The sequence below is a fragment of the Calliphora vicina genome, chromosome 2, assembly GCF_958450345.1.
Source record: "Calliphora vicina chromosome 2, idCalVici1.1, whole genome shotgun sequence".
Classification (NCBI taxonomy): Eukaryota; Metazoa; Arthropoda; class Insecta; order Diptera; family Calliphoridae; genus Calliphora; species Calliphora vicina.
Window position 1 is genome coordinate 66,093,352 of NC_088781.1, and position 26,127 is coordinate 66,119,478.

General features: G+C 30.5%; 1 protein-coding gene and 1 pseudogene across 1 annotated transcript in view; both read left to right on the forward strand.

The window, feature by feature from the left end:
- The window catches only part of ssp3 (short spindle 3), a 174,044-nt gene extending 151,359 nt beyond the window's left edge, over nucleotides 1–22,685 (forward strand). Inside the window, exons 10-12 of the mRNA XM_065499595.1 lie at nucleotides 21,812–21,982; nucleotides 22,050–22,202; nucleotides 22,268–22,685. Coding sequence (XP_065355667.1) covers nucleotides 21,812–21,982; nucleotides 22,050–22,202; nucleotides 22,268–22,342 — 399 coding nt within the window. The 3' untranslated portion in view covers nucleotides 22,343–22,685. The remainder of the gene's footprint in view (nucleotides 1–21,811; nucleotides 21,983–22,049; nucleotides 22,203–22,267) is intronic.
- Nucleotides 7,610–10,459, forward strand: LOC135951339 (bromodomain-containing protein DDB_G0280777-like; annotated as a pseudogene).
- Nucleotides 22,686–26,127: the final 3,442 nt, after the last annotated feature.

A 26,127-nucleotide genomic window follows, 5' to 3' on the forward strand; every position in this document is an offset into this window, starting at 1 on the left:
ATTGATTAATTCTATAGAAAATTTTAGCATTTGACAATATTTCGTAAAATATATAAAATAATTGCCTTAAGAATTAAAAAATTTTAAATTAGCACATTTTTCATATTGAATAAAAATTTAATATAAACCGGTTAACCGGTTTTTTTGAAGACAAAAACCGAAATCGGATGATCGATTTTTTCGAAAGATAAAAAACCCGATTTTTTCTAAAACACACCCTTTCGGTTAAACCGGTTTTTTGGACACTCTAGTCTAAAATCAAAACCTAGCTCCCGCTGAGAGACTTCAAAATACACGCCTTATACTAACTGAAAAAATTGTTGTAAGTTAATGTCTGAAAGAATTCCTATTTTCAGAGTTATATTATGGAATTTTATGGGGATAATTTTCGTGAAAGGTCTTAACCCCCTCTCTCACTCAATTTGACTCTTTTTTTTCGAGAAAAACAAAAAAAAAACGTTAAAAAGGATGTTTAAGGATTAAGATATTTTACGAAAATGTTTGCCGGAAAATTTCAGTGGGTGTCACCAAAGATATCAAAGTTGTAAATAAAGCTCTTTACGCTTAAAATAAAATTTGGGAGAGAGTAATTATTTTTTAAACTCGAATGTCGGTCGGAGTTATTGGGATCCGTGGTATCAAAACGTCTTCTCCTTTGTTATTTCCATTAAGTATTGTTCCTTCGATTACGTTATTCATCAGGTTTTTTAACCGCAAGTTGGGTGCCATTACAAAGACGTGGTTGGTTTATGTTTCGTAACAATATTATTACCGATCCAACTTTCAGTTGGAGATTGCGAGACGGTAATCCGGGTAATTCCAGCTAGTTGACGACACCATCTTGGAAATTGACGAAATCCACCGAAGTATACGTAATCGATTTGACAGCAATTTCACTTTGAATCTTAAAATTCAATTCGTGGACATCAATGTTTTTTGCAGTATAGCACGTTCGCTCAACCAATCATGATTTTTGTAATTTTATGCAATGTTTGGAAACACTTTTTGGATGAGTTGGGAGACTTTTTATGTGCCTTTGTACACTAGAGTGCTCCAAGATTGTATGGACGAAACAATTTTTCTAGGTACAGGCCGTCCCCCCACTAGAATTGTTCTATTTATTGTAGAAACACATTGTGTACAATATTTGGATGATAAGATAACGTTAACTGGTGGCGCAACGACGCTAAATTTTTGAAGTGCATTTACAAGGGGAAAAAAGCAATTTTTTCAGTTTTTGTAAAAATGTTGACATTAAATAATTACTTTTGGAAATTAATTTCAAATAATCAAAATGTGTACGTAATTGTCTGTCTTTCTTAAAATATATCCTTATTTACTTGTATATGAGTTTTTGTCTTCGTAGGATACCGTTAACCTATTCTTAGGTATGATCCAAAAAAATAACGTCAGTTTCAAAACTCCAATTTCAAATATTTAAAAATTTTCTTAAACAAATTTCAGAATTTTTTGATCATCACATTGGGGTCTATTGAGAACATAATAGGGAATAAAAATATGGATAAAGTATGACAATACCTCTTATAGTTTTTCTGTACCTGCGATTTAAATTTTGCGATTTTCGAAACTAATTTGTTGACCATATTTTGGCGAATGAGCCGAATTTTTTTACTGTTATGATTTTTAAGTAAAAGCTATTCAGAATATTATAGTCCAGGTAATTCTAAATATAGTCTGAAAGTTTTACTAAAATCGGAAAACGTTAACCCTTAAATCGTGAAGGTCAAAGGTCAATTTTTTTCAATATTTGGAATTTCTCATGGAAAGATAGCGAAATATTGTATATTTTTGGACCGATTTTGATGAAACTTAAGAAAAATATAACATTAACCCCTAATAGTATTTGGTGTTGAAATGACACTCCAGTTGCGACTTTCACAACATTCATAAGAATGGCGTACGCCTACACCATCATAGTTAATGGGAAATATTAGATTTGTGCAGATGTTTGTAACGCACAAACACCCACCTTAAAGTATATCGATACTCAGAATCCCTTTCTGAATCAATTAAACGATGTCCGTCCGTCTGGCTGGCTGTCTATGTAAAACTTCAACATAAATAACTTTCATATAGACATAAATCACACGACCTAATTTCATGGTGATCAGTCCATAATTGGTCATAGCTCCCATATAAGGCCCACTTCCGAAAATCAACCAGGAATATAAATTATTGAAATTTTAAAAGAAATGGTTTTTGTTCATTTACTTAGTGTAATTCTCTAAAAAATTCTATTATTTTTCTAAAAAAAAACACACAAATCATTAAAGTTATATTTCATAATGTAAAACAAATAAAAAACAAGAAAACGTTCGTTGATTAACCATTTCAAAAAAATTTTTTTTGATTTTATCGTTTCGTTCTGTTTCCTTTAAAAAAATTCGCTACACCATCAGAAATGGAATTGTTGTAATCATTGTTGTCATACTCACACACTCTGATTCCTGTTTCTGTTTAATTTTATGAAACGAGATTTTATTTATTTATTTAAGCCAACAATTGGTTTTTGCGCTTCGCTAATTCATGAATTGTTCAACACACATACTTGTGTATATCGATAAACACCAACACACTCGCATACACAGATACACACATACGAGTATAAACACAAATATCCTTATTTTGTGTTTACAACCATAATTAGTTTACATACTTGGCCAATACGAGTGTACACGTACGTACAACTTAGATAGATACTCGTAGTAGTAGCAGCAGCAACAACATTCACTTCATCATCGTCATTATTTTGTTGTGCGGATATTGTTGTTGTTGACGTTGTGTTGCAAGTTTCGGCTAAAAGTACAAAAAAGGGAAACAAAATAAAGCAAAATGAAATAAAAAAAAAAATAGAGAAATAAACGTTGATGATGATGATGATACGTAAATAAACATTTGGCCTAACAAGCAAATACAGCGTAGATAAATATTGACAAGGGACATACAGCAGCAACCACAAACAACAACAGCCGCCACAGCGTGGGTGTGTGTGTGTCTGTGTGGGTGCATCAGTGGCAAGAGTTGTAGTAATACAAACAACCAGTCCACTGATTTAACTAACAGACCAAAAGCGGACATAGACAATGATATTTAAAAAAAAAAACTTCTGTCATTATTAACTTAACTTAAAAAGGGTTGGTACTATTTGCGGCGAATTTGTTGAAAGAATTATACAGTAGATATTTACCTAAGCTATATTTTTCAAACTACATCTAAATTTGAATTGTTTATAATTATTCTAATTTTCAACGCGAACTACGTTTATTTATGTTTTGAAAAACGCAAGTTGAAATAAATATTATTTAATATCGAAAATGGATTTAATGTTTTTCAAAATACTCTGCATAAAGATCAATATAGTTTTGTATCTGCGTGGACCAATGTTAGGTTACATGGATTAACGCGAGTACAATTAGAGGTCCATTGTGATACCCTTAAAATTGTTCATTTGTGTGAATTACATGCATGTAAGTAATAAAAGTAGCCCTACCTAATCCGGATGAATGTGAAACATGCGGTGCCTATGAGAAGCAACCATTACTTCTTACAAATTTGACTAGATCTGTAGTAACACCTCTTTGATATCTTTGTCTTCATACCTGTCGAGCGGTGCTGTCACACAGGAGGATTATTATCGGTTTATTCGTCCAGACAAATTCTGCAATATTTAATACGTTCTGACATATAGTACTCAGTAATTATTCCTATAAGAGGTCTAGTCCATCCAAGATAGTACAATACATTTATTAATTGTATTCGTTACTGCAACCAAGAGGATATGAATGTCATTTTCAGCCACAATTTCATCCAAGGACGACGTGTTTGTTACGCATTCGTCAGCAAATTCAAATTTTCCGGATGTCATCCTTTACTGGACCAGGGAATAAAGGCAATTGAGAAGACATTTCTATCTTATTACGTTGGAGTTTAGAACTTTGATTGATAGAAGGCTGTCCGCGTAGACATCAAAGGTTGACGTATTAAGATCTAGTTCTTGGTTTCCTCTCGTGACTGTATGGATGACGTAAATGTTCACCTGGAAATCGATACAGTTGTTGAATAATCTTATAGAAACCAAGAGGCCAAGTTCATCAGAGAATATTTCAATATCCATCTCCGTCAGTGTAGGCTGAGATCGAGTCACCCCTGAGGACAGGCTTTGCAGCCCATTCATCTCTTCTGATTAGAGTGTCCAAAAAACCGTAAAATTTGAATAACCGGTTTAACCGAAAAAGTTTGTTTTTTCCGGTTTTAATTATTGCGGTTTATATTAAATTTATATTCAATATGAAAAAGGTCTCCTTAAATTTATTTTTATTTGTGGACGCTAATAGGGAATGTTTTAAGAATTGTGTACTAAATCTTCGGAAATTTTTAATTCTATCTTTATACAATTGCTATAATTTTGTATAAAATGAATCAATATTTTTAAAAATGGTATCAAAGCTTTTCATAAATATGTTTAAATGAGCTTTACAAAATATATTTCATTAAAACCGGTTAACCGTCTTACAAAAACCGGTTTGTCAAAAAACCGAAAAGTTAAAAAACCGGTGATGTTTACAAAGATGAAACAACCGGTTGATCGGTTTTCGGTTTTGGATACTCTACTTCTGATCTTATAGGTCCTATCAAAGTAATCTATAATCCTACAGCTGCTCCAAGATTGCCCGAGACAAATACGGTCATGATTTAGTTCACTTAGCTTTTTGAGTCTTAGCAGAGATGCAATTGATGTAGATATCTAAGGGACTACCCTGAGAAAAGGAAGTAATGGAAGCCTTAATTCAAGACAGGCTAGTCTCTACAAATGGTACAACCACAAAAGCACCATAGGCTAGAAAAGGTTGTATGATCGCTGATATTACCTTCCGTATTACATTCTAAATCTTTACAGAACTGCTCCCATGATTCCATTTTTGCCCTTTTAGCTTCTCATTGCTTGTCGGTTTCAATAAACCGACTAGCATTCTACATTCCCTTTTAGTGGCATCAGTTTGGGATCCAACCATGAGTCGCTCAATATTTTCCTTACGGAATATGGAATTGCCTCAATGAGACTACACCACAAGATCTGTAATTATATAGAACTAGCGGAAAAAAGGAAATTTTATTTTGTTTTACTATTTCGAAGTACATTAAACGTCTTCCATGCAAATCACTTTCCTTTAACTTGAAATTTGTTGGGACAATAATTTAGCTATCAGCTGGAAAATTGTAAAAGATCATGAAGAATTCAGCTGCTTTTTACCAATCCGCAATCACGGGTGGCTACGCCCATGCAATTGGAAATTTTTTCCTGTATCTGCAAAAACAAAACCTTCCAACATGTCAAATCTCGTATTGATAATGATTTTTAATAAAAAAAAACTATTTCGTCGTATTTTCATTATTTACCTCTCAGTTTTTACTAAAGTGGAAATATACTTGTCCGAGTTGAAACCGAAAACTGAAATTAATATGTCGGATTTCGAATTCGACAATTTCAATAAATCAATTTTCGAATTAGCAAGTAAAATTTGACCAGGAATCATTGCGTTTGAAAAAGTGCCGCACTATGCGTATTTTACCCGTTTTGGTACATTTTTTGTCCCTATTAAAAATGTTTTTGTAAAAAAAAGTACCAAAAAGATGGATCACATTCAAATTTCAAAAAAGTGCTAAAATCCATATGATATTTCTTTAGAAGGACAACAATTCCATTTAAATTTAATTTCTGATATATAAGATATAAAAGTACCAAAACTGGGTTTTCGCTCGTTTTATCCCCTTAAAAGTAGAACCATCAAAAAGTACTACACATCTGTTAACTTATTTGCTGCATAAATTCAGATAAAGGTGGATTTTTGGTGCTAGCTTTATTAGTTCCGGAGATGTAGAGATACCGATTTTACCCAGTTCTTCCTCTTAAAATTAGAATTTCCAAAAATCCCTTCTTAGTGGATCTACACATCGCGAGAGGTGCCTATATACAAAATTTCAGGACATAAAAAGTTCAAAATTGGTAAAAAATTTTGTGTGGGGAATTTCGAAAATGGACCGAATGAATGGGCCTATTGTAGTGTTTTAGGTGTCTAGCTACAAATTAGTATTCTTGAGGCTTCAGAAAAAGGTTGCCTGGAATATCGATTTGATGTGCTGAATAATAACGGTGATAGTTATTTGCTTTCAAAATCCATAAGATTGTTGCTAGAAAACAATGTAGAATTCATATTGGAAATTAATGATTATTTTGAATAATTTTACAAATCATATTAAACGCCAAACAAATCTTATACAACTTTGAGAAAACAACAGAGAAAAAACATGGTTGTGTTATATTAAAATTTGCAATTGTAATCCAAACATCTTATAATCCGTATTAGTATCATAAAATATCATATTTAATGGTTATTTGTATCTTTAAATGGTTGTGCATAATATAATATGGTTGACTATTTATCATTATTTAGTTGTTTGAAAAATAATTACATTGCGATGAACATACAAATGGTTACAGTAACTAAAATATTGTTGAAATTAAATCAAAATAAAAATTATTTATGTACAACAACATTATATTGTTACAAAGAACACAACGTAGTTGTCGTAACCATGCCGAACCATGTTTTTTCTATACGTGTATAATCTAACACCGCAGGTATTTGTTCTTCAATACCTTTTTCCACAGCAATTTTAATGTATAAAATTCCAAATATTTGTCAATTTTTTTTTTCCTAGAATACGAAAATTTTAAAATTGATAACTGTCAATAGTAGTTTTGAGTTTGTATTGTTTGAATTAAGCCAATAGAAGATATTTAAACTTTTTCTCTGTGACTTTGTTGTGGCCCAATGATGATGGAGTGTGAGAGAAAGGTACATTAGAGTGCTTCAAGATTGTTTGGGGAAATATAAACATGAAGCTATTCATCATAACTGGGTAAAAATACTGGCAGACTAAGAAGTTTGTTTGAAACAAGAAGATTAGCAAAAAATATTAAAACTTTAATCATTTTAGGGACTTGGCGTAGAAATTGTCCAACATTATTTTCGGTATAGACCGCGGTTACACAGCCAAGTGTAAATATATACTCAGATTTTTAATAGAATCGGATGGAAAATAAACCCAAACTGGTTCGAATTGCTATGGGATATGACAGGTATATTTTTTTACTCTTTTTTATTAATGCTGACAATATTGGCCTATTGTCAAGAATTAAGTTTTTTCTGAAATCTTGAAATGGAAAAAAAAATTGACAGCGGTAAAGATATCGGATCATCGTTACAGTTTTCAGAATACAGTACACTCGCGATAATATGAACTAATTAAAACCAGGCCTGTTCACTTTTGCAAGATTGTTCATATTTGCGAATGGCATCTAATTCCCATCTACAGCTAGGGAAATCCCCAAATTATTATGCAGTTGAATTAGAATTTAGCCGCTACCCTGTTGATTTAGATTTCAACTCTGTGTAGATAGATAAAATACGTTAAAAAACAAAAATTTAAATTTTAAAGCTTTTGCACACTATATTCATATTTTAGAGTAGACAATAGAAGTAAAAAGTGTATATTTTGGGGTGTTCATATTATCGCGAGAGTTACATATAAGAATACGGACCCAATAGACGAATTTATAAGTAGCATTATAAATAAGTAAAACTTTAGCATAAATTCATTTCATTTCCGGTCCGTTAAAATAAATTATTTTTCGGTCGCAATTCCTAGAATTAAAATTACAATTGAAATAAATTAAAACTAATCAATAAGCAATATTAAAAGAAAAATGTTAAATTAATCAATAAGCAATATTAAAAGAAAAATGTTAAATAAGCATAATTATATAAGTTTCATTTTAACAAAATAAATTGAATAAAGTCAGTTGGTATTAATCCAAGGCCAAGAACGGTTCTCCTCCAAAAAAAAAAAACTTGTGTTTAATTTTTAAAAAAAATCGGTTAAATAAAATCAATATAAAATTGGCGCAGTCGGTAGGATCCAAGTGTTAGTGAACAGGATCCAGTGATACGTACCTAAACGAAAATATAATAAAAAAAAAATAAAATTTAAATCCTGCGAATCCCACGGGACCCTCCAGGATTATAAAGTAATAAAAATAAAAAGTGCAGTGAATAATAAAAAAATTAGACACCACTAAAATAAAAAGTGCAGTGAATAATAAATCTTTATTAAACACCACTAAAATAAACAGTGCAGTGAACATTAAGGCAAGTCGACACCACTAGAAGAAACAAATAGTGCAGTGAACACTCAAGCCAGTTGACACCACTAATAATAGTAAGAAACTTTAACCAGCAAAATCATACATAAACACAAGTTTTTAAGGAACTCTGCGTTCGACCAAAGAAGGATGGAACCAACTCAAGCAATAGACACGTCAGTGCTAGAACAACTTGCAAGACGGGAGCAGCAATTAGAACAGCTGCGTAGTGCATACCTAGAACTACAACAACAACAACAGCAGCCACAACAATTGCCACAACAACATAATCAGTTGGATCGCATTTTAAAGAATGTGTCATACTTACCAATATTTACGGGTGTTGGGGACATCACCATAAATTCATTTTTGAGCAGTGTGGAGTACTTGTTATCAACGATAGGAGAAGAAGGCCTAAAGAAGGAAGCTATAAAGGCTATCTACTACCGCAATATCCAAGGAGAAGCAAAGAACGTCGTAATCAACGTACATCAACCTGATAATTGGATTATTATAAAGAAAACACTGAAGCTAAGGTATAGACCAGACGTGGAGCCACACCAAATCTACAGAAGGATAAATGAACTAAGAGTAAATAATGTAAGTGAGCTAGCTGTAGAATTACAGAATCTTAAGTATAAGAGTGATGAATTAAGTATTTATTATCAGGACGATCATTGCATAGACTTGGCTAATGTGGATAGTTTATTAACGAACATAGCAAAGGAAATGACACAGGGAATATTATTAGATAAGATATACGATGAACGGGATTTAGGGACCATAATAGATACAATGACGAAAAAAGGTACGAGGACAGTTGCATTAGGCCAGAATTTAGAAAGTTTCGAGGGACTTTAAATCGTTCACAGGTAAACAGGTATAGGAATAATAATAATAATAGAAACCAATTCAACACCAATTATAGATACAATAATAATATGAATAATGATAATAATAGGAATACTAATGGTAATATGAATAATAATAACGATAATGGGAATAATAACATTTCGGGACGATACAGGATCCAAAATGAACTGGGAAACAATAATACCGTGGGACAATTCCGACAAGCGGGATATCCCAGGCCTTATTCTATCCAAGTTCGTTGGAACCCGAATAGACAGAACCGAATAGAACCCATGGAAATAGATAATATAGAAGTGAATGTTTGTAATCCTCAAGTAGCAGGACACCCTAATCGTAGGTTTGGCCAAGATCGCTTAAACCTCGATAGGCAAAGCCGGGAAGGATTAGATATTAACTATGGTAACTCTCGAGTGGCAGGACACCCTAATCACACAGTTAGCCAAGATCGCTTAATTGTTGATAGGCAAAGCCCAGAGGGACCAAGAGGAAGTTATGAAGAAGAAGATAATAACATGTTTTTTATGAGGCAGCCTCGGAATGTTTGCCTAAAATAGAATTGAATATTGAAAATAAAAGATACGTAGCATTAATAGATACAGGAGCAAGTTTAAGTTTAATTGACAGTGGAATAGATGACTTTATGAAAATTAAATTAAAAAGACCAATAACATTTAGTACAATAACGAATAAGGATACAATAGATTATGAAGTACATACAAAAGGACCAGACGAATTTAACTTACCAGACAATGCAAGAATACGTTGGAAAGTCACATCATTAAGGGGAAGACTTTATGATTTCATTATAGGTATTGATACATTAAATTCGCTGAATGCTCAGATAAATATAGAAAAAGGAGAAATAACGCTTAATAGGAGAACATGCAAATTTTTGAATAAGCCTTACGATTTTAGTCACATATGCACACTTGAAATTAGTGATCCAAAATTTGAAAGACTTGCATTAGGTCATTTAAACGAGGAGGAGCATAGGGAAGTTATAAAGTTGTTAAGACAATATAGGAAATTATTTTTTAAAGAGGGTGATTTATTAACTAACACAACAGAAATTCAGCACGAAATAAGGACGACAACACAACAGCAAATTAATTCGAAAATGTATAGATATCCACCACAACATGAAATGGAGGTTAGAAAACAAATTAAGGAAATGGAAGAACAGGGTATTATTCAGAAAAGCCACTCTAGGTATTCAAGTCCACTTATAGTTGTACCTAAGAAAATGGACAATTCTGGTGAGAAAAAATACCGCATAGTAATAGATTATAGGAAGTTAAATGAGGTTACAATAGACGATAAGTTTCCATTACCAAATATTGAGTCAATATTAGATAAGTTAGGTAGAGCTCAATATTTTATCACGTTAGATTTAGCAAAAGGTTATCATCAGATTTTAGTAAAGAAAGAGGACAGAGAGAAAACTGCGTTTGTAACACCACATGGATTATATGAATTTATTAGGATGCCATTTGGCTTGAAAAATGCGCCAGCCACATTCCAACGGCTAATGAATGAAATCTTAAGGGATTATATTAACAAAACTTGTGTCGTGTATTTGGATGATATCCTAATATTTAGCACTTCGCTACAGGAACACTTAAATGCAATACGCGAGATCTTTGATGTGCTGGAAGAAAAAAATTTAAAAATTCAAATAGATAAATGTAATTTCTTAAGGAGAGAGACGGAATTCTTAGGACATGTTTTAACGAAACATGGAATGAAACCTAATCCGGATAAAATTAAGGTAATAGAAAAATTAGAATTACCTAGAACGGAAAGGCAGATCAAAAGTTTTTTGGGAATTACAGGATATTACAGAAAGTTTATAAAAGATTATGCCAAAGTAGCACAACCAATTACTAAGTATTTGAAGAAAGGGGTGAGAATAAATACGAAAGATCCTACTTATATTGAAGCCTTTGAGAAATTAAAGAACCTAATTAGTATACATCCGATATTACGTTTCCCTGACTTTGAAAAACAGTTTACATTGACAACAGACACATCCAATTATGCGATCGGTGCCGTATTGTCACAAGAAGGACATCCAGTATGTTACGCCTCAAGAACTCTGAATAACCATGAAAGAAACTATTCTGCAACGGATAAAGAGTTTCTGGCCATAATGTGGAGTGTCAATTATTTCAGACCTTACCTTTACGATAGAAAATTTAAAATCCTTACCGATCACCAACCAATTAAATATTTACATTCCAAGTACAGGGGGAAGGATATGTCTCCCAGACACCAGAGATGGTTGTTAAAATTAGGTGAATACCAATTTGAGATCGAATACTTAAAAGGAAAGGAAAATAAGGTGGCAGACTTTCTAAGCAGAATTGAGAAAAGTGAGGACACTATTTTGGAAAACGAGGGGGGTGAGAACAGTAATAGCGAAATTTCTTTCCCTATTAATCACATAGAAGACGATGTATCCATGGCAACTGTACATTCAGCCGATGAAGAATTAGGAGATTATTTTTTCATTAAGGACGAGATAGTTAATAAATATAAAACTCAGATAATTTTGACAAATAATAAAGTAGAAGAGTTCAAGGAGATAAATGGTAAACGAATTATTTTTATTGCTGAAAACGATTTTGAGCATATGGGAGAAATTTTTAGGAGATATATCTCTAAAGGCCAAATTGGAATTTATTCAGAACTACACGAAAGGAAGTATAATATAGTACAGGAAAAGCTAATAGAGATGTATTCAAACGACAGTCAGATAAAGTTTATTAAATGTACTAAAAGGGCACAGGATATAGATACAGAAGTGGAAACAGTTAAGCAAATATCATTGTACCACGTTAAGGAGAGTATGCATTCAGGTATAATCGAAACTTATAACCAACTTAGGAACAAAATTTACTATCCAAAACTGATGGAATTAATTCAATTGGTAATTAACCAATGTGAGATATGTCAAGAGGTAAAATATGACAGGAATCCGATCAGACCTAAATTTTTATTAACAGAAACACCATCGGAACAAAATGAGATTGTTCACCTGGACACCTATGTAATAAAAAGAAATAATTTTTTAACAGTAATAGATAGTTTTTCTAAATTCGGAGCGGCTTACCCATTAAATGATAAAAACCATTTGACTATTATCGAGCAATTAGAAGACCACTTTTCAAAAATAGGAAAACCAAAGAAAATAGTAGCGGACAATGAATTCAAAGCAGTACGAATAAAGGAATTTTTACAGAATGAAAATATTGAATTACATTTGACTAAACCCAACAGTCATACAGGTAATGCGGACATAGAACGTTTTCACAATACAATAGCAGAAAAATTCAGGATATTATATAAAATGGAAAAGAATGTTCCAATAAGACAATTGATTCAGAAGGCAATAAGAAATTATAATGAACGTTACCATTCAAGCATTAAATGCACACCTAAGGATGTACATTTAGGGAAAATAGAAAACAGCACGGTTAAACAAAATTTGGAGGAAAATAAAAGAAAGGTAATAGAAAAACTGAATAAATCTAGAGAGGACTATAGAGAAGCAAGAAAAGAAGGATTTATAAAAAACTACAAGGCAGTTAGACATAAGGAACAACCAAAATATAAAAAAGCTAGATTGGAGAAAATACACCTGTGTAATATTAAAAGACCCTTAAAATTTTCAGATTTGGATGATGATAATACTAATGATGATCATGCTGACACCATCGAGTAAGGGAATAATAACAACTAAACGACTTACGGAACAATCAGGATTTATAGACATTTTTATAAAAAATCAGGAGATTGTCAAGGAATCCGACATAATACTACATATAATAAACCTAAAAGAAATAGAACATATTCTGGACCAAATGACGGAAAACGTTATTTTAATGAGGACAAAAAATAAGGAAATACTTCAACTTGAATTATTAGATGCCAGAAATAAATTAACTACTTTAAAACCAAAACAAATCAGACAATGTAGAGGACTAATTAACGGCATAGGTAGTATGTCAAAATGGTTATTTGGCACTATGGACGACGAAGACAGACAGAATATTCAAAAACATCTATTTAATATTAATGAAATAATTAACAATAATGATCAACAAATTGTAATTAATAACTATTTTAATGAAACTATAAACCATTTTAAAATAATTGTCGAAAATGATAGAAAAATAATAGAGACAAAAATAAATTCTATTGATAAAATTCTAGATATAGAAAATAATAAGCACATATATTTAGAACAATTATCAAATATACAACTTATAAAAAATAAGATAGAACATTTGCAGGATAATGTTATTTCCGCAAAATATGGTATGATACATCCTAGTATTTTAACTTTTAACGAAATAGAGAAATATAAAATAGACTATAATAAATTAAAATATATACAAATTGGAACAACGTTTTTAAGTGATTCTCACTTAGTTTTTGGCATAAAAATACCTAAAACCTTTGAAATAGTAAAATTAAGATCAATTGTACCCATACCAAATAATGAAAGTAATGAAATAGATTATAATATTGAAAAGATTTTTGAATTTGATAATAAAATTTATAAATTTGAAGAACACAAACATCTAAAAGATTTAAAAATAAGCACACATTGTATAATCAAAAATAATTGTCAACTAATAAAACATAACGAATTTGAAATAATTGAATTAGATATAGATACAATTATAATTAAAAATTCAATTAATATAAATATAAATCAAACTTGTAATTCTGAAAAAATTATCTTAAATGGAAACTATTTAATTAATTATAATAATTGTTCAGTAAAAATAAAGGATTATCTCCTTTCAAACGTTGTAGAAACTATAGAACAAAAACAAATATTTAATAATATTGATAGTATAAGGAATTTTACTAATAAGATAACATTTGAACAAATTAAAGAAGAACATAAAGTAAATGTAAGAAATATCAAAGAATTAAATTTCCACAAGAGAATCACATATAGCTGTAACATTTTAATCATAATTGTAATACTTACTTTACTTATTATAATCATAACCAAACATAAACATATTAAGATAAAGTTGAATAACAGAATTCAGGAGAATTCTAATCTAAAGGGGGGAGAAGTTACATATAAGAATACGGACCCAATAGACGAATTTATAAGTAGCATTATAAATAAGTAAAACTTTAGCACAAATTCATTTCCGGTCCGTTAAAATAAATTATTTTTCGGTCGCAATTCCTAGAATTAAAATTACAATTGAAATAAATTAAAACTAATCAATAAGCAATATTAAAAGAAAAATGTTAAATTAATCAATAAGCAATATTAAAAGAAAAATGTTAAATAAGCATAATTATATAAGTTTCATTTTAACAAAATAAATTGAATAAAGTCAGTTGGTATTAATCCAAGGCCAAGAACGGTTCTCCTCCAAAAAAAAAAACTTGTGTTTAATTTTTAAAAAAAATCGGTTAAATAAAATCAATATAAAATTCGAGTGTACTGTATGGTAAAATTCGTTTATTTGGAGCAGTCTAATACACATACATTTGTTTATGTATGAATAAATGTAAAATCGCGTTGTTATATTGACATTATCATTCGTCATATGACAAATATTGTAAATATTTTGACACTTAACTATCGAATGCGAAATTCTCACACACAGTAGTATTGTGAGAAGCTGCATACACACTCCTACAAACACTTATCAATGACAAATGTTTGATATACATTTCAACTAAAATCAAATGTTTATAGATTCCCAAAAAGGAAAGGGAGCATGATTTCATGGGATGGAAGAGAATGAGAATCTTGCAAATGGATGGGGTAGGGTTGTAGTTAATGGTGGTGTATTGTTTTTGTATTAAATTGTGTTTGATTGTATGACGCGTGTAAGTACTTCAGAACATTTACGCATCAAAGAAGCGATAAATGAAAATTTCGTATTGAAAATTTGCTTTGTTTTGTTTGTGAATGAATATTGTATAAATACTTTCGTACACTTAGGGAAATCATATCAACAATAATACATTTTGTAATACTTGATAATAATTTTTCGCTTATTTTTTTTAGTGTAAAATTTTAATGGAAATCTTAAGAATAATTGTGTTGTGAAAAAAATTAAATTTCTTCTGATATTTTATTTTGAGTGTAAAGAAGTTTTCAATCAAATATGCAGGAGAATGAGTGTATGTGTGTGTATATATGAATATTGCTTAAGTTTGACTATGAAATTTTGAACAGAGAAGGAGAAATATCAATGCTACTGATGACGATGCTGTAGATTTTTTTTAAATGTGAAACCAATACTGTTTTTCAATCACAAAACCGTGAGTGGTTAATTTCTAATTCAAAATAGATGAAGGAACGCGCGTGTATTAGATTATAAATGTTGCAGACAATAAATAAACCAAAAGTATACATTTACTTACTCATTCATTCACTCACTCATCCACACTTATCCATTCACATAAAATAACAAACAAATAGAGCCCCACCGAAACTGATATTTGAAGGCCGAAACAAAACAGAAGCTTAACCGAAACTATTTTAATGCATTATCAAAATCTGAAGAACAAAAATAGAGCATATTTCTTCAGCACATTTTTCAGGTGTCCTCCGTTACCGTTGATGAACTTTTTATAAATTCCATCTTATCAGGCCTATCAAATAGTTTGTTCGGAGTGGTTTCCTTTCCTTAGTGATTATTCCGATCTATTTTGTTTTAACTTCTTAAAACATTTAATAATTCCATTTATCTGATTTTAATTTAACAACGTTTAGTATATTAAAACCAATGTCATACTGTCTCTTATCAAATTCTGTTCGAATACCGAAACCAAATATTCGGTCGAACTCCACACAGTAACAATCTTGAAATGTAAGTAGGTGGGTTTGGTGTGTTTGCAGAATGACAGTGTCAATAATTTATTATTTATTATCAAGTTCGAGGCACAAGAATGGATGCCAAATAAATCAAATATGTAGAAACAAGCAACCAAAAAACACTTCCTACTCCAAGTTAAAAGTCATCTTGTCTTCTGGTTGTGTTTAGTTCGTATTTTAGTCTCTTTCAATGCGTGCTTTATACAGAGCATCTTCTTTCTATTCCATTGCTTATTGTAGCATGATGACTTTTGAGGTTTTTCTGCCACATTATAAGGCATGAATGTACAAAACCAAAAGTTTTTGGTTGTATACATTTTTCGTTGCCTTTAACAATGAAAACTAACAAATAAATAGGAAGTGAATATTGAATACACAATCTATCAGTAAGTACAGAATATTAGAGTGTTCCAAATTTACTATTTATGCTCTACATTTAAAAGTGCCTAAAATGATGGCCAAATTTTAACACCCTACGATAATTGGATCACAATTTTTTCGAAATTAAATTCCAAAGGAGATTTACAAAATTTTGTTCTTTGGGAGACTAATGTGCATTCTTTTGTTCAGAAATCTTCCACATATTGTACATTGAACTAATAAAGTTTAAGTACACCTAACATTAACCCTCTAACCCGCAAGAGTTCCTCAAGGTAATTATAATTTTTTTTTTCAATTTAACTGTAACTTTAGTTATAGATTTGTTAACATTTCCCTCGAATGTCGAAATGCATTCTGACTTTTAGTTTTTATTCTGTCTGCTGTTTTGTGAGTGATGTCATAATTTTAGCACATGAAATTTTGTGTGTGAATTTTTTTTCTTTAAATCAAAGTTTTACTAACTTTTAGTCGCCCGATGTATTCGAAAAGTTTTTATTAGTTCTTTTACATTAGTTTTTCAATAAAATCCTATCATAATTATTGTTTTTTACACCTAAAACTGCAACAATGCCTTGAGGCACTCTTCACTTTTTTGCACCTGGTTCCTAAACTTAATTTGCAAATTAGTTTCTGATGGCTGTTCTGAGTTTATCGAAAATTATTCGACCACTTTTTTTAGCTTTTTAAAGTTTGCGGGTTAGAGGGTTAAGGAAAATAAACACAAAATTTCATTCTGATTTAAATCAAGTTTTATTAAAGCTTTTATATTAAGTTGGCCATATTTGTATGGAGGAAAAATAAGATTTCGATTAGGATCCTATGCGGGAAATTCTTTATATGTTTTCATCTTAAAGTTACAATTGGAGTGTCGAAAAACCCGTCTAATTCAAAAACCCGGTTTAACCGAAAATTGCGTTTTTAAATAAACCATTTTCAGTTTTGTCATTCTAAAAAACTAAGGAGTGAGATCGAAAAATCCTTAACACACGTTTTTCCTTAAAACATTGAACCCAAGTATTATTTCATTTTTTTATAATGTTACCTTTGAGAAGTATGTCAGTTATTATGTTTAATGTCAATTATGTTCATTTGTTGTTAATCTGATTAAAATGAGTGACGAGAAAAAAGTGCTAAAATTATTAAATATTTTCAACAAAACCCATCTTGGTCCTACAAAACAATCAAATGTCTGCCGTCAAACTCATTCCAATGTTATTAAACAGTATCGGGAGAACTTGTCCGTTGATATAAAACCTGCTTCAGGCAGAAGGAATGGCTCACATGATAGAAAGCTCCTAACATATCCGGTAGCAAAGCAGTCCGGTTAGCTCAGTACTCAGACTATTTGGTACGAAAAGTTAAAGCCAATGGAGGTTTAAAAACATACAAGGCTCAAAAAGTTCATGACTGGAACTCTGCTAAAAAAATTAGAGGCCAAAGACAACAATTTTTTTTTTATTTCTGGTCAATATTTTTATGTTTATGACCCAAAAGCAGAAAATTTTCCCAAAAAGTTCTTGGCATGGCAAGCAATATGCAGTTGTGGCCAAAAAAGACAAACATTTGTTACAAAGGGCTCTTTAAATACCGAAATTTACATCAAGGAATTTTTACAAAAGAGATTGTTTCTATTCATAAAACTTCTTAATGTGTCCACTTATTTTTGACCGGATTTGGCATCCTGTCACTATTGTAAGCAAGGTCTTGAGTAGTACAAGAACAATAATATGGTATTTGTACCAAGAGAGGCAAATCCTCTAAACTGCCTGGAGCTAAGGCCAGTGGAGAGATATTGGGCTCTTGTTAAAAGAGAATTGAAGAGCATAAAATAGGTGTCCAAAAGTGTGGTAGATTTTAAGCGGAGTGACAGAAAGCTTAATAAAAATAACTTAATGGAAGGGTTTCCGAGGAAGATTCATAAATTCATCACTACTGATTAGAACTATAAAAATAATATTTTTTTATTGTTGTAATAATAATTTCAATCAAAAAAAAATAAAACTGTACACTAAACAGTGGTTTCATTTTTATTACCATTTATGTATGTTAAGATTTTTTCGATTTCAGTCCTTAAGATCCTACGCGGGAAAATTTACCAGGGAAATCAAAGGCAAATTTTTTTTTTAAAAAAATTGGGAAATTTTTGTTGTGATTTTTCGGGAAATTTTTTATACGTTTTCATCTTAATGTTACAATTGGAGTGTCCAAAAAAATGTAAAATTTAAAAAACCGGTTTCCGGTTTAATCGAAAAGTGTTTTTAAAAAAAAACGTTTTCAGTGATGTCTTTCTAAAAAGCAATTTACTTCACAAATTTTGGTCCAACTTCCAGATTAGTTGTTATGGTGGATTGATTGGGCGAATGCAGAGAAATTCATATGTATCATTATTTGATACTGGCTACTGAGGAACTTCTGTGTTTTTAGGGGTTCGTGGATCAACTGCTGCAACAATTTTACAAAAACAATCGATAGACATTAGAAACTTATAATATGTTATATAGGTTTTGTGCTTGCATATAGAGAGAACCACAAATTATGTACATGTATTACACTACATTTTCCATATTATTTCCGTTTGCTTACAAACAGTTCAAGTTTCACAAAAAAAACAACAACAAACTTCACTAAACAAATCTGAAAAAACAACAACAAATATTTTAACTCTGTTTCTTTACTTTACTCTTGTAAAATTTTTCAAACGTATAAAATCTGTTCAAAATTAAAAATATTTCAAGTGTATTCACAGTTGTGTATATTTAAATGTTCGTATGAATACACTCAGAGAAATTCAAATAACTTTTATGGCTAACAAAAGGTTACTATTATAATTTGTGAGATTGCACAAAATTCAGATTTAAGTTTTAAAATTTTTGGAAAATTGGTTTTCCAATTTATTTTATTATTAATACAATTTGTTTTATTATTTTGAATGTAATGCTGCAAACATACGTTTGCGATTATTTGTATTTCTTTACTGGCATTTTGTTTATTTAACTTTATTCTAAGTTCACACATGATGTGGTGGCAAAGTTTAGAATTTTAGATTTGTTTGCGAACTTTTTTCAACACAAAGATTTATAGAAAACAGGAAATAGAAAAGGTTAAAACTGTATTTAATTGATTAGCATTTTTTCGATTTTATTCAATGAGTTTAAGTTAAAATGTTTAAGGGAAGCAAACATTATTTTGTATTAGATTTTGTGTGAGGACCAATTTTATGACATCATAAATGGAAATCTATAACTGATAAATATAAATTCTCTTAAATGTTTCCTATTTCACAGAATAGTTAATTAATCTTCAAAATCTTTATTTTTATAAATATAATTTTGATTATTATTTTTAATTCAAGAAGTTCTATTACAGGTGTAAATAAATTTTAAAAGTTTGTTATACTTACTAGGATTTAGCTCGGTATTTTGTTAGCGGAATTGTTAAAATAAAACAAAATAAAGCAATTTTATTAAAGGTTCATTCATTTGAAGCATTCAAAGGGTTTCAGAAATTGAGTCCCATTTTTGGATAAAGGAAAAGGACCATGTTTAATTTCAAGTTTCTAGTTCGATTATTATAGAAAATGAAAAAAGTACCAAAGAATAAGAAAAATACATTAACCCGCAAGAGTGCGCAAGGCATGCATTACAAACCACCAATTATCTCAAAAAGTAATTATAATTTTCTCGATTTTCAGATTTATTCGAAATATTTTTTATTAGTTCTTTTTTCATTAGTTTTTCAATAAAATCGTATCATAGTTAATGTTTACAACTTATTGTTTTTTACACTTAAATCGGCAACAATGTCCCGAGGCACTCTTCACCTTTTTGCGCCAGGTTCCTAAACTTAATTTGCAAATTAGTTTCTGATGGCTGTTCTGAGGTTATTGGGTCATAATTACCATAAAAAATGTTATTCGAAAACTTTTTTTTAGCTTTTTAAAGTTTGCAGGTTAGAGGGTTAAGTACTCGTTTGTTCAATTTCTCTTCATTTAGTATGATATGAGTTTAATTTAAGTTAAAAAGTATCATTAAAACATCCTCAATTCTTATTTTACTCAGAAAAATAGTATTAATGTTGATAAGTTCTTTAATTTAAAATATTAGAAAATATCCCGCCTTGCTTGAATTTTCAAAATACTCCATTTTAGCGAAAGTTCGTATGACTAGCTTTGAATAAAACGGTGTAAACCTGCGTTAATCGGCTCAAGAAAGATAATGTATTATGTGAATTATTCAAAGTTGCAGCCGTTTGCTTTCCAGCTTGACCGAAGTCTGACAAGACAACTGCCTATCGCCAAACGCCGAACGCACTAAATCCATAAAAATACTATTCACTGCCAAGATAAGATTACACTTTATGGACTTGTGGGTGACGTGCAGTGCAGACCATAATAAGATCTGGATTCAGATCTGGACTACCAGAAGGCCAATCATCACACAGATGGGGAAGTGAAAAAAGTGGAAATAAATCCGTAACTTTTAAACGGATAATCCGATTTTAATAAAAATCCCCATGACTATAGAGGAGGTGTAACTGAGTTTTGAATTTGGACTTTACACTAAGACAGGTTTCCGAGACTCAAGGCCCCAAAGTTTGTATCTCGGTTGTATCAAAAATTAAAAATGATGCACAATTTTTGTTCTCGGTCCGATTTGAAAGATTTTTATATATGTTGAATCAAAGTACTAGAAGAAACCTACAAAAATCATTTCATTGTTTAGTGGATTCACAATATTCTCCAAAAGGTCGGATTTGTACACATTTGTTGATGGTTTTGCACAGAAATGGACCATCATATGCGTCTCCCTACTATACCATCAGAATGCACTATAGTAACGACTTCGGAAATGAAAAGTGTAAATAAATCTGTAACAGCAACTTTCGAAAAGAGTCTCCTGTTTTTATATCACATTTTATATATTAACAATTACAATATGGTTCTGAATATCTCCCCAGTTAATGATTGTTAATAACGTAAGCCAAACAATTTTAAGGCGTAAATGAAGTATAAATGTTACTTATAAAAACCGTATAGATGAAGCGTGTATGATCAATATATTTCTTACAGTAGGAGCAATTATAATTGTACCAGAACTTATAAAAGTACTGGGATTTTTTTGATTAGTAATGAATATGACTTATTCTTTTATTTCTATGTTTTTTGCAGCTGTATTAGTTTAAAAGATATAAGGTTTCCAAATTTATTGTCTCTAGTTTTAGGCGCTTGTGTTGTTCAACGTTAGTAAGGTTACTCTTTTATATATAAACATAGATTAGCAAAATTTGTTTTATTCCCAACAACTCTAAACCCCAAGGAGAACAATTGAACTGACAAACAAATACTTGAGAAGTTTCAGCAAAAACTTTGTTTGATATTTTAATCGTATGTTTGTGGATTATTTTTAGTTTCATTTTATTTATTTCAGTTTTTATTTTATTTTCAATTCGTTTCTTTTATTTACCCACAGGAGGTGATGTCCAGTGAAGCGATCTCATTGAAGTTTCTTGATGTGGTGCAAATTTTACTCAAATATTGTGGCAATCAAACGACGGCAGCTAAAAATAGTGAAACCCAGGCGGTTTTAATCGATTTAATTGCTACAATCGGTTTCTTTTGTGCAAATAATAAACAAAATCAGGTAATTTCAGTTTCTAATACAATTTGTATTTTATTTTATTATGTATTTGTTTTTCTTTCGTTTCTAGGATCTCTTAACCTCTGAACAATGTTCGAATATAATTAAGAATTTAACCAAACTACCCGAACATTTGAATGTGGTGGTTTATCCATGCCTAGTAACTGTGACGTTCCAGAATCAGGAAGCTCGTAATGTGATATCGCGTGATTTTAATTTAGAGGTAAGATTTTGAGGAAACCTTAGAGAAATTTAAATTATATTTAATAATTTTCTTTATTATTTTAGTTTTTGGATGAATATAGTAAATCGGATAAGGCCAAAAAGAATCATTTGGTGGCTTTGCTCAAGGAAAATAACTAAACTCTTGTTTGTGTCTTGCTTCCTTCCTCAGTTTTATTTTAGAACTTATAAGTAACAAATAAAAAACATCTTTTAGAAAGGTGCTGGATTTAATTTGATTCTTCTAACAATGAATGAATGACGACTGCCTCTTTTTTTATCTACAATACTCTCGAATAATTTTTCTCTTCTATTATATTATTATTCTTATTATTTTTAATATTATAATATTATTAGCTATGAATTGATTTCTTAACATAAAAAAAATATTTAATATTATAATCCAATCCAATCCATTGAATGTGAATACTATTGAGATGTGATCCTTTACATTCTTATATGACCATATACATAAATACTTACTTAAATATCTCATAATTATTTAATATTATATAGAAATAAACATAAATATTTTATTACATTCTCTTATTCTCTGTTTATTATCCTTTTATATACCTCTTTTAATTCTTCTTCCTTTTTTGAAAGTATTACTTGTCTTATTATTATTATAATTATTACTATTATTTTATTACCTTAGCTATTTTAAAAATGTTTGTTAAAAAAAAACAATTATTCTTTTTTTGTTTTTTTAAATTATTATTTTATTGAAATGTATTGTTTTTTTATTGTTTTCTATTATTTTTGCAAAAATATTTAATATTTTTTAGGTGTTTTTAAGGAATTTTACTAAATGCAACTAATCTAGTTTTAGACAAAGAACTCAATGAAATTATTTAACCATTTTACATATATATTTGTAGCTGTAAGTTGCAAAATAAATGAAATAGAAAAACAGAACATATTTTGAATACACACATAAAATATTAATAATCTAAAATTGTTTTTTAAAAAAAAATTTCCACTGAATAAAGGAATTATAACACCATTTATACTAAAAAACTAATATTGTTTAATTTATGTTTAAAAAAACAAGAGATTTGAGAGAATAATATTAACCCTTTTTGATCATAATGACTGATAGCTGGTCCTAAGTAGTCAATACATTTGATTCACATACCGTTAGGGTCAGCTACATAACTCTCCAATAGATTACTTCTGGTGGGTAAAATAACTACTTTCTAAAGGGCAGTACAAAATGAACGTTTAAAGTTACTTAGTGACAATTGACTTCATGCTAGCTTACATGGGATGTCAGTATACTTAAGTAAAAAGAAAATAAACAGTATGCGAATTATATCACATAAAAGTGCAGTACAAAATAAATGTTTAAAATGACTACAATTACCATTGTCTACACACTAGATTACATCGAATGTATAAAATACCAATTGACTTCTCTCTGCACTACATGGAACACATTTTATTTTGGTTACAAAGGTTGTCAAATGCTTGAAAGGTCCCGGTCGCATGAACGTCGTACTTGAAGGTCGCAACTAGCGTGCTAGAAGAATAACCTGCTAGAAGAAGAACCTGGTTCGATTTTAAAATTATACAGTTACATCACCAACAACAGACATGAACCCGCATTATGCTTCCCATTATGGTGGCGTAGGCTGTTTAAAGCTTAACATATAAATTTTATACTTTTTCAGAGTAATAAACCATGTAAATACATATAGGGAAAATCTAAAACGTTGGCGAATAAGACAACATATATTTCTCAAATTTTGTTTTCATATGACAAGAACGCCACTAAACTGTTCGCAACAACTTTTGGAAAAAGACACGGTCATGACAGTATAGACAGGTTCGAAAGGGTAGTAAATCCCTATACTCAATTTGACGATTTTGGTGACCAATTTTGAAAATCAGTGGGACCTCAAAAAAGGTGTCATCAGTTTTTGGCCAACATCCAATTGATACTTGGTGATACCGCATAACTATATATGGCAACAATATAGCTAAGAGTCCACCAAACAAATGCTGTTTAAAAAAAATGTAGGAAGAAAATTTTGTTTCAGGGCCCACTGATTTTCAGAATCTTTGGAGGCCCATAAAAAAATAGGTCACCAAAATCGCCAAACTGAGTATGTATGGGGTTTTACTATCCTTTGGTAGTTTTTGTTTTTTCCACTATTGCACTGTGTAATTTATCTCTGAAGTTAAAGTTTTTTTACGACTATAACTTTATGAGGTGAACGATTAGTAACCTAAGATTTCGAATTCTTCGGTAGTATATCGATATATTGGATTTCTTTTTCATTTCGAAACACAAAAGAAATACTTGCCATTTGAATTCAGTTACGATTCTTGAAAATTTTTGATTTCCCTCATATACCTGAACTTAAAATACCTTAAATACATTTAAGAAAGCTACACAAAATCTGCAAAAATATTTCATGGCTACAAAAATAGTTGTTTTTTTTAGTTTGTGATTTGCAATTTTTTTTTTTGTTAATGCTGGCATATGGACTTTAATTCCTAGCAGTAACAACTCCAAAAACAACAACAAGGAATAAAGAATAAAACAAACTCTCGAGGGTGGAATCAAGCATAAAATACGCACAAATACCAAAAGTAGAGAAGACAACAAAACACAGGAAAACACACTAATGTTGATTTGTTGTAACTTGCTGTTGTAGATGTGTGTAGCCTGTTCATGTTCATCAAGTGACAGATTGAAATCACTCAACTTGAATAAAATGTGACAGTGATAATGAAAGTCTATTTTGAAGTTGGGGTCTAACGAAACACACAACACATTGCACTGTCACACTCACATTATACCAATACTACGTAACGTTACGCAACATAAAACAAGTAAGAGAGTATGGTCGATCAAGCCCGATCCTACACTGAGTAAATAAGCAAAAATATTTAACATTTAAAATTTCAATAATTTATTTTCGTGAATGATTTTCAGAAGTAGGCTTTATATGGGAGCTATGGTGATCAATTATGGACCGATCGCCATGAAATTGGGTCGAGTGATTTATATCTATATGAAACTAATTTATATTAAATTGTATTTAGATACCAGCATTTTTAAGATGAATGAATTCCGTATACATAAAACTATTTGAAGTGAAATTTGTGTACACTCAGGGAAAAACTGCAACTTAAAAACAAGAACGCGTCATATTAATTCAATAATGTTCATTATAATAGAAAAACCATATAAAAACTATATTGAAATACGATAAATCAATAATTTTCAACTTTAAATTAATATTGTTGCATATTGAAATAAAAAAAAATCAACATTATTAGACTATCGTTAATGTTTCATATTGATTCAATGTGGTTTTTATTGATTTTAGGTTGTTTTTTCTCTTGGTGTAGATGCCTATATAAATTAAACACGTGTGACCTATAAAGTCCTATTTCGGGAGGGAATTTGTATTTCAGCCAGTTTCAATAAGCTTGATAGATTGAAATATCTTCAAATTTGCGACCTGTACTTTGCGAACAAGGACGAAAGTGATTCTGAGTCACAATGCTTTACTGTATAATATCAGAGTACTTAGAAGTAATTTGTGCACAATTTTATCGGAATTGCCGCATAATCAATATACATTAGGGTGGCCCTTAATAAACGAAAGTTGGATTTTGGCCATTCTCACCCCCCAGTTTGGTGAACATTAGTAAAAAAATCATCCTGAAAAAATTTTAGGTAAATCGGTTGGGGTTAAGACGTGCCGCAAGCCCTCTGAAGTTTTGAGATGCATTTACAAGGGGAAAAAAGCATTTTTTTCAGTTTTTGTAAAAATTTTGCCATTAAAAAATTACTTTTGCAATTTAATTTAGAAGAATCGAAATTTGTACGTAATTTTCGTTCTAATGAGACATAAAAAACAGAAATTGGTCAAAAAATTTGAAAGTTATTAAAATATCGCCAGGCCATT